The 13,648-nt window shown below is 35.5% G+C and overlaps 1 protein-coding gene across 1 annotated transcript in view; it reads right to left on the reverse strand.

The window, feature by feature from the left end:
• The window catches only part of SLC9C1 (solute carrier family 9 member C1), a 119,848-nt gene that overhangs the window by 12,075 nt on the left and 94,125 nt on the right, over positions 1–13,648 (reverse strand). The window contains exons 17-24 of the mRNA XM_066240806.1: positions 12,297–12,446; positions 10,748–10,799; positions 9,411–9,556; positions 7,685–7,810; positions 5,856–5,954; positions 5,072–5,245; positions 2,280–2,411; positions 1,957–2,142 (exon numbers count right to left, since the gene is read on the reverse strand). Coding sequence (XP_066096903.1) covers positions 1,957–2,142; positions 2,280–2,411; positions 5,072–5,245; positions 5,856–5,954; positions 7,685–7,810; positions 9,411–9,556; positions 10,748–10,799; positions 12,297–12,446 — 1,065 coding nt within the window. The remainder of the gene's footprint in view (positions 1–1,956; positions 2,143–2,279; positions 2,412–5,071; positions 5,246–5,855; positions 5,955–7,684; positions 7,811–9,410; positions 9,557–10,747; positions 10,800–12,296; positions 12,447–13,648) is intronic.

The following is a 13,648-nucleotide window of genomic DNA, read 5'->3' on the forward strand; positions in this document are numbered from 1 at the left end:
TTGCCAGCTTGAGTATGAGATCATTGACATGATCCCATGGTCGCTGGCTTTAGCCCAATGTCACTGGCTTGAGCAAAGGGTCACTGTCTCAGCTTAAGCCCTGGTCAAGGCACATATGAGAAGTAATCAATGAACTAAAGTGATGTAACTATAAGTTGATATTTCTCATCTCTCTCCTCTCTCCCTTCCTTTCTGTCTGTCTCTCACTAATATAAAACGAAACAAAACAAACAAACAAGTAGAACAGAAACAGAATCATAGATACAGAGAACATTTTGACAGTTGCCAGGTGGGAGGGGGCTTGAGGGGAAGAGTGAAAAAGGTGAAGGGCTTAAGAAGTACAAATTGGTTGTTACAAAACCATCATGGGGATGTCAAGTACAGCATAGGGAATATAGTCACTATTATTCTAATAACTATGTATGGTGTCAGGTTGGTGTGAGATTTATCAGGATGATCCCTTAGTAAATTATGTAATGTCTAATTACTAGGGTGTGCCCCTGAAACTAATATAATAATGTATGTCAACTGGAATTAAAAAGTAAAAATGATTTTAAAATAGGAAAAAACCATGACTAATTTAAATGGCTCTAGGTTGCTCTTCCCATTTACTTTCTGTAGCTGTATTTTTTTTTTTTTTTGTATTTTTCTGAAGCTGGAAACGGGGAGAGACAGTCAGACAGACTCCCGCATGCGCCCGACCGGGATCCACCTGGCACGCCCACCAGGGGCGACGCTCTGCCCCTCCAGGGGGTCGCTCTGCTGCGACCAGAGCCACTCTAACGCCTGGGGCAGAGGCCAAGGAGCCATCCCCAGCGCCCGGGCCATCTTTGCTCCAATGGAGCCTTGGCTACGGGAGGGGAAGAGAGAGACAGAGAGGAAGGAGGGGGGGTGGAGAAGCAAATGGGCGCCTCTCCCATGTGCCCTAGCCGGGAATCGAACCCGGGTCCCCCGCACGCCATGCCGACGCTCTACCACTGAGCCAACCGGCCAGGGCCTGTAGCTGTATTTTATATATCTACTGACTCCTCCTGACATATGCCTCTCTTACTCTACCTCAGTGTACACACACAGTCTTCTCTCTTTCCTATTCACATGGCATAGCTTCTCATTTTGATTAGAAGAAAAGCTGACAGCTTAAATATGAGACATTCTTAACTTTTACTTTCATTTTCAAAGTAGCTAGGGAAATACCACGGGTACTCAGTTTAACATGGGCCTGGCAGAAACTTTCTTGAGTACAGTTGACACAGGCTAGAGAGTGTAGCCTTTTGCAATGTGTAAGTGAACTTAATAGGTCCTCATCTGCTATTCACAATCGCAAAAAATTTAATTGTAGCCAAGATGTACAGCTAGGCTTGCCTTATTGGCATGGAACAGGAATAGCTTGGTGTTTAAGCTACCCAGTGCCAAAGCAATCGAAGAACTTGGGATGATGCATGCGTGTGTGCGCGTGTGCGTGTTCATGGAGTGGAGTGGGAAAAAGAGAGGACAGCAAGGTGGAAAGCCAACAAATTTTCTAACGTTCATATGCTGTTGGACATATGGCATACTGATATGAACACATCAATATTTCTTTACCTGATGGCATATTTTTGTTGTTTTTTTTTCCATTTTGTTTTGTTGGGTTTTTTTTGACGGAGACAGAGAGAGAGTCAGAGAGAGGGATAGATAGGGTCAGACAGACAGGAACGGAGAGAGATGAGAAGCATCAATTCTTCGTTGCAGCACCCTACTTGTTCATTGATTGCTTTCTCATATGTGCCTTGACCGTGGGGCTACAGCAGACTGACTGATCCCTTGCTCCAGCCAGCAACCTTGGGCTCAAGCTGGTGAGCTTTGCTCAAACCAGATGAAACCCGCGCTCAAGCTGGCAACCTCAGGGTTTCGGATCTGGGTCCTCCGCGTCCCAGTTCAACGCTTTATCCACTGCGCCGCTGCCTGGTGAGGCTTTACCTGATGGCATGTTAAAGGAATTACGAAAGGTGCCTGATAAGTTTTTCGTAACTGACAATCTTCTACAGCTCCATGTATGAGGACGATATAAATTACAGTTTCATCATAGATATCAGTTTTGATGTTCTTTGGTATATCTTTTACATAAACATTATAGAGGTTTATTTGCAACTTGTAGGTCCAATCCTGTAAGAAGAACAAAATTTTATATTTTACTGCTTGTTTATGAAGTTTAATATAAATTCCCATATAGTTAATTTCTAATAGTGCTTTAATGCAATTTTACTCAGAAAGAAGGACACATTTCCATAAACATCTCTTACCTCATAAGATAAATGTTCCTTGAGTTTTTGGGCCGTAATAGATAGTCCAAGTCTTAGCCACATTTTATATTCAATTTGAGGACAGCAGTTTTCAAAAGCATCATACAAGTGATTTTTGGGAATAAAACATGCCTGGAGAAAGTATGATATATTTAATATTTTATCTGTAGACATGTGGTTTAAGGAAATAAGCTTTACTCATCTATATATAACATCATTTATATATAACATATAAGCTAAGAATATAACTTATGTAAGCTTCATGTTATTGCCGGGATGCCTAATAAAATGGTTATGTTTAGTAAATATTTGTGTGTTCTTGTTATACACTAAATATGAAAAGACTACATGATTCAATGAGGGGGTCCCTATTAATCTTACAGATTCTGAAAAAATGAAAAACGAATCAAACATCGTTTAGCCTTTTCAACTAAAGATGTAAATATTTCTATAAATACATTATTTGACGCTAAAAACAAAAACAGACTATCGGTTATTTAGGAGTAAGATTCTATGAAGATTTTACTTCAAGATCTTTAGATGAGACATTGTGTATATTGTTTTTTATTTCTCTTGTGTAAATAACTATGAGTGGGAATGCTGGGTAATATAGTGAGTGTTTAACTTTATAAGAAACTGGCAAACTGTTTTTATAAGGGGTTGTAACATTTGACACTCTTACCAGTCATGCATGAGAATTTCAGTAGCTTCACATCCTCACCAATACTTGGTATTTAGTCTTATTTTTAGCCAGTGTAGTAGGCATGTAGTAAGAACCACATCATACTTTTAATTTCCATTTCTCTGAGGGTTAATGGTATTGAACATTTTCTTCATATGTTTATTGGCTATTTGTACACTCCTTTGTGAAGCATCTGTTTAAATCATTTGTCCAATTTTTAATTTGGTAACTTGTTTTATTTCTGAGTTGTAAGAATTCTTTAAAGGTCCACCCTTCCCCCCTTAGCCGAATCAATGGCTTGCTTTTTTCATATTCTTCATGCTGTCTTTTTAAAGAGCAGAAAAATTTAATTTTAGTGACATCTAGTTTATCAGTGTTTCCTTTTGTGGTTAATGCTTTTGTGTCCTGCTAAGAAAACTGCCTATTTCAAGAACTGCATGATTCCATACATAGGTGGGACATAAAAATGAGACTAAGAGACATGGACAAGAGTGTGGTGGTTGGGGAGGGAGAAAGAAAGGAGGAGGGGGAGGGGCACAAAGAAAACTAGATAGAAGGTGACAGAGGACAATCTGACTTTGGGTGATGGGTATGCAACATAATTGAATGACAAGATAACCTGGACATGTTTTCTTTGAATATATGTACCCTGATTTATTGATGTCACCCATTAAAATTAATAAAAAAATTTTTTAAAAAAAAGGAAAAAAAAAGATCTCCTGTTTTCTTATGGATTTTTAAAAAATAGTTCTAGTTTTTATATTTAGGTCCATGGCTATTCCCAATTAATTTCTGTGCATAGTATATCATGTTTCCACAGAGTTCTCAGAATCACTTTTTTAAAATGCTGTTATTGTAAAAAAAAAAATCAATTGAATATGTGTATGTGGACTTATTTCCAAATTCTCTCCTGTTTTATTGATCTATATTGTCTTCACCTTAAGCCAATACCAGAGTCTTGATTATTATAGACTTATAATAAGCCTTTGAATCAGGTAGTATAGGTTACCTATTCTTTATCAAATTAACAAATTTTATCTATTTTAGGTCCTTTGCATTTCCAAGTTTTATAAGTAGTTTGTACATTTCTATAAGATTTCATTGAGATTGTTTTAAATCTATAGATCAATTTGGGAAGAATGGATATGTTAATAAAATTATGGCTTCCAATCCATAAAGATGTTCTACTGCTCCATTTACTTAGAACTTCTGTAAGTTCTTTAGAAAATATTTTGTAGTTTTCATTGTAGAGGGTTTGCATATCTTTTACCTTGATTCCTATCACTTACCTAAGATATCAGGACTAGGAAAGAAACAAACTAACATAAAAGTTATAAAGAAAACACTAAAATTGTCTCTGTAGATGACATAATATCGACATTTCAACAATCTTAAAGAATCTACCAGAACTAACTAGAATTTATAGCAAAGTTAGCAACGTAGCAAGAAATAACTTCAAATTCCAAAAATTAATTACTAGCAACAATTGGAAACAAATTTCTTAAAATTTTTTACAAAAAGAAAAATGGAAAGAAATAAAATGGCTCAGCAAACATTTGTTTCCAAAACATTTGCTTTGTTATCTCCACTCAAATTACTTTCCTCCTCTTTGAAGGCTCAAATCATTATTCCACCTTCTCCTTAGATCAAGATGGCACATCAACCTCAACTGCCTGATTTGCCTTAGGGCCCCATATTCTTATGGAACCTTGTATGCACATATATAATTAAACCTGCTTATTTTCCCCTGTGAGTCTGTCTGAAGACATTTTAACTATTCAACCAACCAGAAGACCTTAGGGGACAATCTTTTCAATCTTGTCTGAGAAAACTTCCATCCACTTTCCCCATGAAAGACATTGTATGACCAGTTTTTCTGATTAAATCTTTCTTTTAACATATAGGTTAACCATTGCAAGGCATTTCGTCAGGACACTATACTGTGTAAATATACTTCTGTTAACCAGTTCTGTTTCTTCACCATTTCTATTTTTAAAAGGAAATTCCACTAGGTTGTAAACACGTACTAAGTACAAAAAAAACCCCTTAAATTTGAAACTAGATATTTAACAAGATACAACAGGAAGAGGTGAAGGTGATGTTTTCTGACCTCCACTACAGTTTTGCAGGTAGCGGAATATTTCATGGGTTCATTAATCAAACAGTTTAGCTCTCCTATTATTTCTCCACTGATCACATAGTCTGTGAAGGGCATCTGATGATCTTTTTCCTCTGATTTACAGAGCATTTGGTCAATTACCAAATCTGGTTTTGATTTTTGAAGCTGTTTAGGAACAAAAAAGAGAAAAATATGTATGTCAGTTATTTACCCAAACTTCCTAATTTACAACTTCCTTTTCTTTCTGTTTTAACAATTTTAATATGTATGTATTATTTTGAGAATACTTATTGCCTATTATCTTTTTAAGCATATTTATTAAATTAATAATGACTTCTGATTCCTCCTATTCCATCAACCTATATGTGCCTTAAATGACTAAATGTCCAACTCAGACAAACACAAGATGAATAACAATTTATATTATAACTTTCCATCTTAAAGATGATTCTTTTAACATTTTTTGTTATCTATGGGAAAGTATGGATTAAGAGGTGATGGATACGCCCCCTGGTGGGCGTGCCAGGTGGATCCCGGTCGGGTGCATGCGGGAGTCTGTCTGACTGTCTCTCCCCGTTTCCAGCTTTAGAAAAAAAAAAAGAGGTGATGGATAGTACTCTTTATTATGTTTGCACAGGAAAATTGCTGTTTGGATGGTAGCTGCTGACCTAAAAAAGGAACAATGCAGTTCTTAACATAGGAAACTATTAATTCTCAATTTCATAAAGTTTTTAATTAATGCTCACACGTGCATTTATAAATAACTCTGCCTTACCTTTATCATGCCTGAAATAATTACATAAATTCCTTGGGGCTCATCATCTTCTTTAAATATAATGTTTCCACAGTCAAATGTTACAAATTTGGTTCCTTCCTAAAAAAATAATAACCAAATACATGATATAAAAATATTTTAGCAGTGGTTGGGTATGTTGATGTTGACATTTTAATAAAAAGATTTTACATTTTTAATGTAAACAACACTCAATAAAACCTGAGGTATTGCACTAGTCAGACATTGTAGGAGAAAATAGAAATTCTATATAGCAAAGAGAGGAAAGTGAACATTCATAAACTTATGTGATTTCACAAGGTGTATTTATACATGGGTTAAGAAAGAAATAATCTAAACTAGGAATAAAAAGGTAATGGAAGGATGAAAATATTTTGTCTGAATTAAAAAAATAAGAACAGATGCAGGCTAATGGCATATATATGTCTCATCCATACTCATGCTCTTAAACATCTGATGAAAAAAATACAAATTTATTCATTCAAAATATTTAAATCAGGTATACAAATATAATTAGTCTTTTGGCACCAAAAAGAATGTTATTAGAACAAGATAGACCCATTTATTTGTTTATTGGCACAAATACTTATTGAGCACCCACTATTCAATATGCAAAGATCCAGGGGCTTAGTATCCAAAAGATGGATAAGCTAAAAAATATAGTTCAGGAAGGAGATGTAAAGATGATTATAATGTAATGTTATAATAAAGGTATATAATGGATACAATGATGACAACTTTGGTCCTCCAAACTCAGGATAAACCACAGGATTATTTACTGGTGGGCTGTTTGACCCCAAAACCTACTTTTTCTGAATACTTTCAATGGGGATGTTTCCAGAGAAGTAATAATCAGGGAATGTTTGGGGGAAAAAGTGAGAAAAACAGCATTTCAAGAATAGTAAATAACACAGAGAACTGGAAGTAGAAAACAGTGTAAAGTGCTTGCGGCACCAGGAGTGATTCAGTATAGAGTACAAGGTATATGATTAGTGGGCAACAGAAGATGAAGATGGAGAGGTAGGCAGGAGGTGGTCTGTAGAAGACTACATGTCATTCAAAGAGACTTTGATTTTTATCTAACAGGCAATAAAAGACATTTAAAGAACTTTAATTTGAAAAGTATCATGGTTAAATCATTATTTAAAAAAAACATTTGAAAACTACCATATAACTCAGCAATCCCTCTAATGACACACCCAAACTAAAAAACACTGATAAATAAAGAAACATGCACCCCCATGTTCATCGCAGCATTTTTCACAGTGGCCAAGACAAGGAAACAACCAAAGTGTCCTTCGATAGAGGATTGGATAAAGAAGATGTGGTAAATATATACAATAGATTATTACTCAGCCATAAGAAACAATGACATAGTATCATTCATGACAACATGACTGGACCTTGATAACATTATACTGAGTGAAATAAGTAAATCAGAAAAAACTAAAAACTGTATAATTCCACACATAAGTGGGATATAAAACTGGAACTCATGGACATAGATAAGAGTGCAGTAGTTACTAGGGAGAGGGATATGGAGGAGGGGATGGGAGAAGGGGAGGGGGAAGGGTAAGGGATTGGAGAAAATGTATAAAGAGGGACAAATATAAGGTGACAGAGAATGATTTTGACTTTGGGTGATGGATATACAATATAATTGAGTGTCCAAATGATGTGGAGATGTTTACCCAAAATCTATATACTCTTGTTGACCAATGTCACCTGTTAAATTTAATTTTCTAAATAAAAAAAATCATTAAAGATGATATTTCACTAAAGATAATATTTGTAGAAAATAAAAATTTTACCTGAATAAAGCTTATATGGTCTTTGTTTTTGTCTAGCCACGGAATATGGTATAGTGCTTCAGCAATAGTAAGTGGCTTAATAATTGGTTGAAAATCAAGTAAGTCTCTTTTTTTGGCCATTATTAACTAAAATCACAAAATTTAAGAAAGATGATGAACAAAACTAGTTTTCACAGAATATTTAAAATATTGATGGCTTTGTACTATTTCTTTTTCTTGCTTGTCTGGGGTTTGGTTTTTCCCTGGAAACTTATAACCTTTCTCCTCTTATAACATTTTTCTGCTATCACCAACTCATGGATTAAACTTTTAAATTTAAACCTTTTTACTAAAGTACAGCAGATAGGCAAAAAGTGCACAAATCGTGAAGGTTCACTCAAAGAACCTTTACAATATGAAAAAACATCTGTGTATTCACCCAGATTAAGAAATAAAACATTTACTGTAGCCTAGAATCCTTCCTTATGTTCTCTACCAGTCATTGCTCCGATCCAAAGCTTCCATCACTAGAGTCTAGCTTTGTCTGGGTTTGAGCTCTATCTGCTTAAAATCAAAGAATATGTACTTGTTTGTGTCAGGTTTCATTTGCTCAACATTATGATTCTGAGATTCACCTATAATGTTGCAGGGAACAAAAATTCATTCATGTCATTATTGTTGTATAAGATTATACTTTATCTACTGTTTGGGGCTTTATAATACTGTTATGAGTATTTGTTTGCTGTACACGTATATATATTTCTGTTGGATATACAGTTATATAATCTAATTGCTGTGTCATTAGATATATGGTCAAATTTAGTAGATTTCACTAAACAATTTTCTAAATTGATTGTGTTAGGTTATACTCCCATTCTAATGTTCCAGTTCTATCATCACTTGTTTACACTTGGCACGGTCAGTTTAAAAAAAAATTAAGAATTCTGAGTAATTATGTATTGGTATTTCATTTTAGTTTTAATTTGCATTAAGCTTATGAAATGATATTTGGTACCTTTTGTTATGTTTATCAGCTGTTTGAACATGCCTCTGTTGTGAAGTGCCTACTCAAATCTTTTGTCCATTAAAAAAAATGTTTTTTTATTCTTACTGATTTGTTAGAGATTTTTATTTAGGTAGTTAAGGAAGGATCCAAGCATAGAAAGAAGTGATCCCTCACTGTGGCAAGATGAAAAAGAGAAATTGACCAATGGAGGTGCAGGAAAAAAACTCTCTATGGTGTATGCTTTGCTGTAAACCAGTGGTAGTCAACCTGGTCCCTACTGCCCACTAGTGGGCGTTTCAACTTTCATGGTGGGCTGTAGCAGAGCAACCAAAGTATAAATAAAAAGATAGATTTCACTATAGTAAGTTGTTTTATAAAGATTTATTCTGCCAAACTTGGCAAAAATTCGACATAAAGGACTTGGTAAGTAATTAGTATCATATGCTTTAACTTGCTGTAACTCTGCTTTATAAATTTTATAAAGTAAAGTTACTTCCCTACTTTATACATCACCATTACTGTGGAACCGGTGGGCAGTTAGAAAATTTTACTACTAACAGAGATACAAAAGTGGGTGGTAGGTATAAAAAGGTTGACTAACCCTGTTCTAGCCAATCATTTTAAGTTAGATATTTATATTTTAGAGATGGGCTATATTGGAAAGAGAGCAAAAAGGAAGTTTGAAGATCAGAGTGAGAAATATCAAGTAAGTATAATTGCTTTGAAGATACTCTATCTCACCCTGTTAATTTCAGAAGCTTCAATTTCAAAAATTCCTGTTAGCTTGCAAACCTTAACAATTTCCTTTGCCAAAATGAGCATGACATTAATCTCCTCCTTTGTTTTCATCGTGACAGCAATTTCTGGGCGATCATACTCTAAGTAGCCTGAAAAATAACAACAACAAAATATTTTCAGATGACATAAAGACATTGCTCAAATATTTCATCCAGACAATAAGCTAATATTTCTGCTCTAAATCCATGGAATACAACCTTTAATATAGAAAGTCTCTCTCTCTCTAATGAGGTCACTGCTATCAACTACAATTCACCAGTAGTTGCAGAGTTTTGCCTGCACGTTCTTGTCTTCATTTCATACTGGTGCCGTGAAGAATGGCAGACACCCTCAGTCTTAGGAGTAACAATTACACTGATCCCACCTGCACTGGACCCTTGGGCAGCTCTGCTGGATTTCAGGTCTGAAATTCATGATATGCTTTTCTATTCTGTTTGAATCAGTATTTTTGACTACAGACTGTAGGTTTTAGATGTGGCTTTTGATTAAGTCTTTTCACTCAGCCTGGCTCATTTTCTACTCACCCTGTCTATGGATCTACATGCCTCATCCATCTATGCTCTCTGCCTGTCTGGTCTGGATTCTGAGATGCCCATGAGAATCTCACCCTCTTACATTGTACACTTGGGTTTTCCTTTGGTCATGACTTCTTGTCTGGCTTGACAGCTCTCTGCCATGCAAGCTCTCTCAAGCACGACCTCGTTCCTAGGCTTGCTATGTCCTTTTGTTGCCCACCCTTCTCCTCAGATTTGTCCTGCACTAGGAGAACAACCAGGCATGATTCAGAGAATCAGCGATTGCTCTGTTAGGGCATTGAGCCTACCAGAAGCAACAACAGAAGTCTGCCAGACTCTGCTCTAATTTCAAGTCTTTCTAAAACCTAAACTCTCAGATGGCAGCTCTGTGACAAGTGGGAGAAAAAAAAATAACTTTTTGCCTTTTGGTGCTCAGGAAGATATGCACACTTCTGGTTTGGAAGAAAACAGAGTTTATAAGGTGATAATAACATGTTTGATCATGCCAAGCAAATGTGGTTTCTTTAAACAGATATTGAAAGGCCTGCAATGTGGCATAAGGCAGAGAAAACAAGTTCCTAGAGGTAACGTTATATTATTTGGTCCAGCCAAAAATATGAATTATATTGATTGTTGAGGCTATCTATTTTATTATTAGTAGCAAGTAGGTTCCTTCAAAGATAAGTTTAGTTATCAAAACCATTGTCTCTCTGAAGTAGTGATGATAAGAGATGATCATGAACCTTTAGGATGAGAGGTACCTACCCAGCTCTTTCATAGCATTTACCATATTCCTTGTTATCCTCCTTAGTAACATCTATAAAACAAAAGAAACATTATCCCCATTGGAAAACAAACCGTTATAAAATGTCTTAACACTTTTAACTGATGGGTTTTTAAGTTAAACTAATAATTAAAGAAAAAAGATCTTTTCAGAGATTAGAACTGAGTTTTATGCAATGAATTTTATTTTGCTCCAGCAAGAGTGGCGGAGAGGACAAATGGCATCACCGTGGTTGATTTGGAAAGGCCTGAAGGTGAGTCATACATTGTCTTTTAAAGTAACTTGCTTTAGGATACTATTGATTCTGAAAAATATGGGCATAGTAGGTACCTTGCCATTCAACTTTATGACAACCTCCAAATTTGGGACATAGTGGTCTATTTCAACTTTAAGTGAGTTAGATTTGGCCAAGCTATGTGTGAGCAAAAATGAGGACAAAAAGCGGACAATGTCTTAGAGGTTCAAGTCCTTTTGTATTTTTATTGTGTATCCTCAAACTGCAGTGCTAAACATGAGTGGTTAGTAAAAGTAATAAAATTTAGGAAAGTGGTTCTAAAGTTACAGGTGGTGAAGGAAAAACAGATACTACTGCTTTTTGTGTTCCACTACACACAGGGTAAGGCATAGGTTTCCTGTTGTTCTGAAAACTAACACAGTATTTAATAAATAATAATAATACGAGAATAAATTTTGTTTCACATACCCAAAACTGTGAGCCTACGTTTGCCCCCCCCCCACACACACACACACCCTGTATTGAATCAATATTCTCAAATACAAAGCTTTGGGCATGTAACAAAGCATCCAAATGTTCTAAATTGCCCTGAATGGTAAATATTTCATTTCTGACATAGCTGACAAACTTGTGTGCCCACATCAGTGTAAATATGCCTCAACAGAGAAAAGGAAATATAAAAGCTAAAAGTTAGGTCCTAGAATTCTCTTTGTTGTTTACTAGTTATGTGTTTTGGGGGCATAATTATTTCAACTCTCTTGGCTTCATTGTTTCTCCTCTGAGTAAAGAGGAATTAGACAAAGTTTTCCCTCTGGATGAGTTATTGTTACTTCTTTCCATTTGCCAGATCCCCATCTTTTACTTCTTTTACAATTTACTGTGGGAAAATCAGGGATAGAGAGAAATAGAAGGAAACTGTGTGCATTATGAGGAAGCTGTATTTGCTCAATATGCCATTACTTCCCATCTCCAGTATTGCTGTATGCGAAGCCTGATGTGTCCTCGAACTTGCACAGAGAGGGAATAGACCACTGCACATGGGTTTCACTATTGCCTCTACAAAGACTGAAAGGTATGTCCCAAGAGCCCTGTGACTTGCCAATCTGGCACAGATATTTTAGTAAAGACACATTTCAGTAATCTAAATGTAGACTAGATTAAGTTTTTTACAAAAACTACCTCACAAACCAGGGATCAAAGAGCATATCTACATATGTAGATAGAGGATATGATGGGTGAGGGCAACTGAGGGATGGGAAAAATAAACCACTTTCTTAGTATTTACTTTTTCTTACCTGTTTAACCCGTTCAGAACTTGAAATCTGATCAATTATACTCAATATGTCTGTTTCACCTTGAATATATCCTTTTAGTATAGCATACCTAAAGGACAGCTGAAGACTCATCCTTTCATCTATAAATTGCAGCAACTTTGGTGCTACAAGCTGAAAAAAACAGGACTACTATTTAATATAAGTTGTACAAATTTTAGTTTATTATATGTTGATTAGGTTAACTAAAATAGATAATATTAAGAAATAACATGCTCTCAATAGTAACTATAGAAATCTGCCAAGGTTCTTCCTACTGTATTCATGGTATCTTTATAACTTCATGGATAGAGCTATTTCCTTATATCTAATATTGTTGGGCACCTATGTGAAGTTATTGCTTTATTCTTTACTTATTTTCCGTATAGAGAATTGGATGCTATTTTTAACTTGTTTGTATTCTTGGAAAACAATGAAATCAATCTTTTCTGAGCTTACATATAAAGTAACTGTCTAGAAAGTATTGCTACTTTTACCTGCTTAATCTACTAAACTTCTTACTAGATGGATCATTTGGGTTCAAGCCTACCACAATTATACTCCCTCTTTGACCCCACAATTAATTTCTTATTATTTCTTTGCTGAGAATTAAGTCTCAAGGTTATCTGTTACCATTATGTAGTCCTTTAACTTTGACAACATTGGCTGTTTCCTGTTTTCCTGTTTATGCTTTATAATCTTCATTTTCTACCTTCCAACTACCTGTCATTAATCCTGAAAAAGCTTATCTTTCAATCTTGAATCTTCAGTTCAAATATTAACGAGTAAGGGAAGTATTTTATATTTCACTAGCATTCTGTACATACTACAATTTTGTACTTACCCTACCATAATATTGAAATATCTAGATAGATTACTTGTCTCCTTCCTTCAGTAAGCTGGCTGGGGCAGAGACTATATCTAATTTGTCTTTGTATTTCAAGGGTTTACATTTGACATAAGATAAGGGTTGAGCCTGACCTGTGGTAGTACAGTGGATAAAGCATCGACCTGGAAATGCTGAGGTCACCGGTTCAAAACCCTGGGCTTGCCTGGTCAAGGCACATATGGGAGTTGGTTCTTCCAGCTCTTCCACCCTTCTCTCTCTCTGTCTCTCTGTCCTCTCTCTCTCTCTCCCTCTCTCTCTCCTCTCTAAAAATGAATAAATTAAAAAAAAGATAAGGGTTGAATTTCTTGAATAAATAAACAAACTTTTCTTAGGTGTCTTACTAATTCCTTTATTTAAAATATTTGGGGCCCTAGCTGGTTTGTTCAGTGGATAAAGTGTTGCTCTAGCATGTGAATGTTCTGGGTTTGATTCTGGGTCAGGGCACACA

Source organism: Saccopteryx bilineata, chromosome 8 (genome assembly GCF_036850765.1).
Source record: "Saccopteryx bilineata isolate mSacBil1 chromosome 8, mSacBil1_pri_phased_curated, whole genome shotgun sequence".
Classification (NCBI taxonomy): Eukaryota; Metazoa; Chordata; class Mammalia; order Chiroptera; family Emballonuridae; genus Saccopteryx; species Saccopteryx bilineata.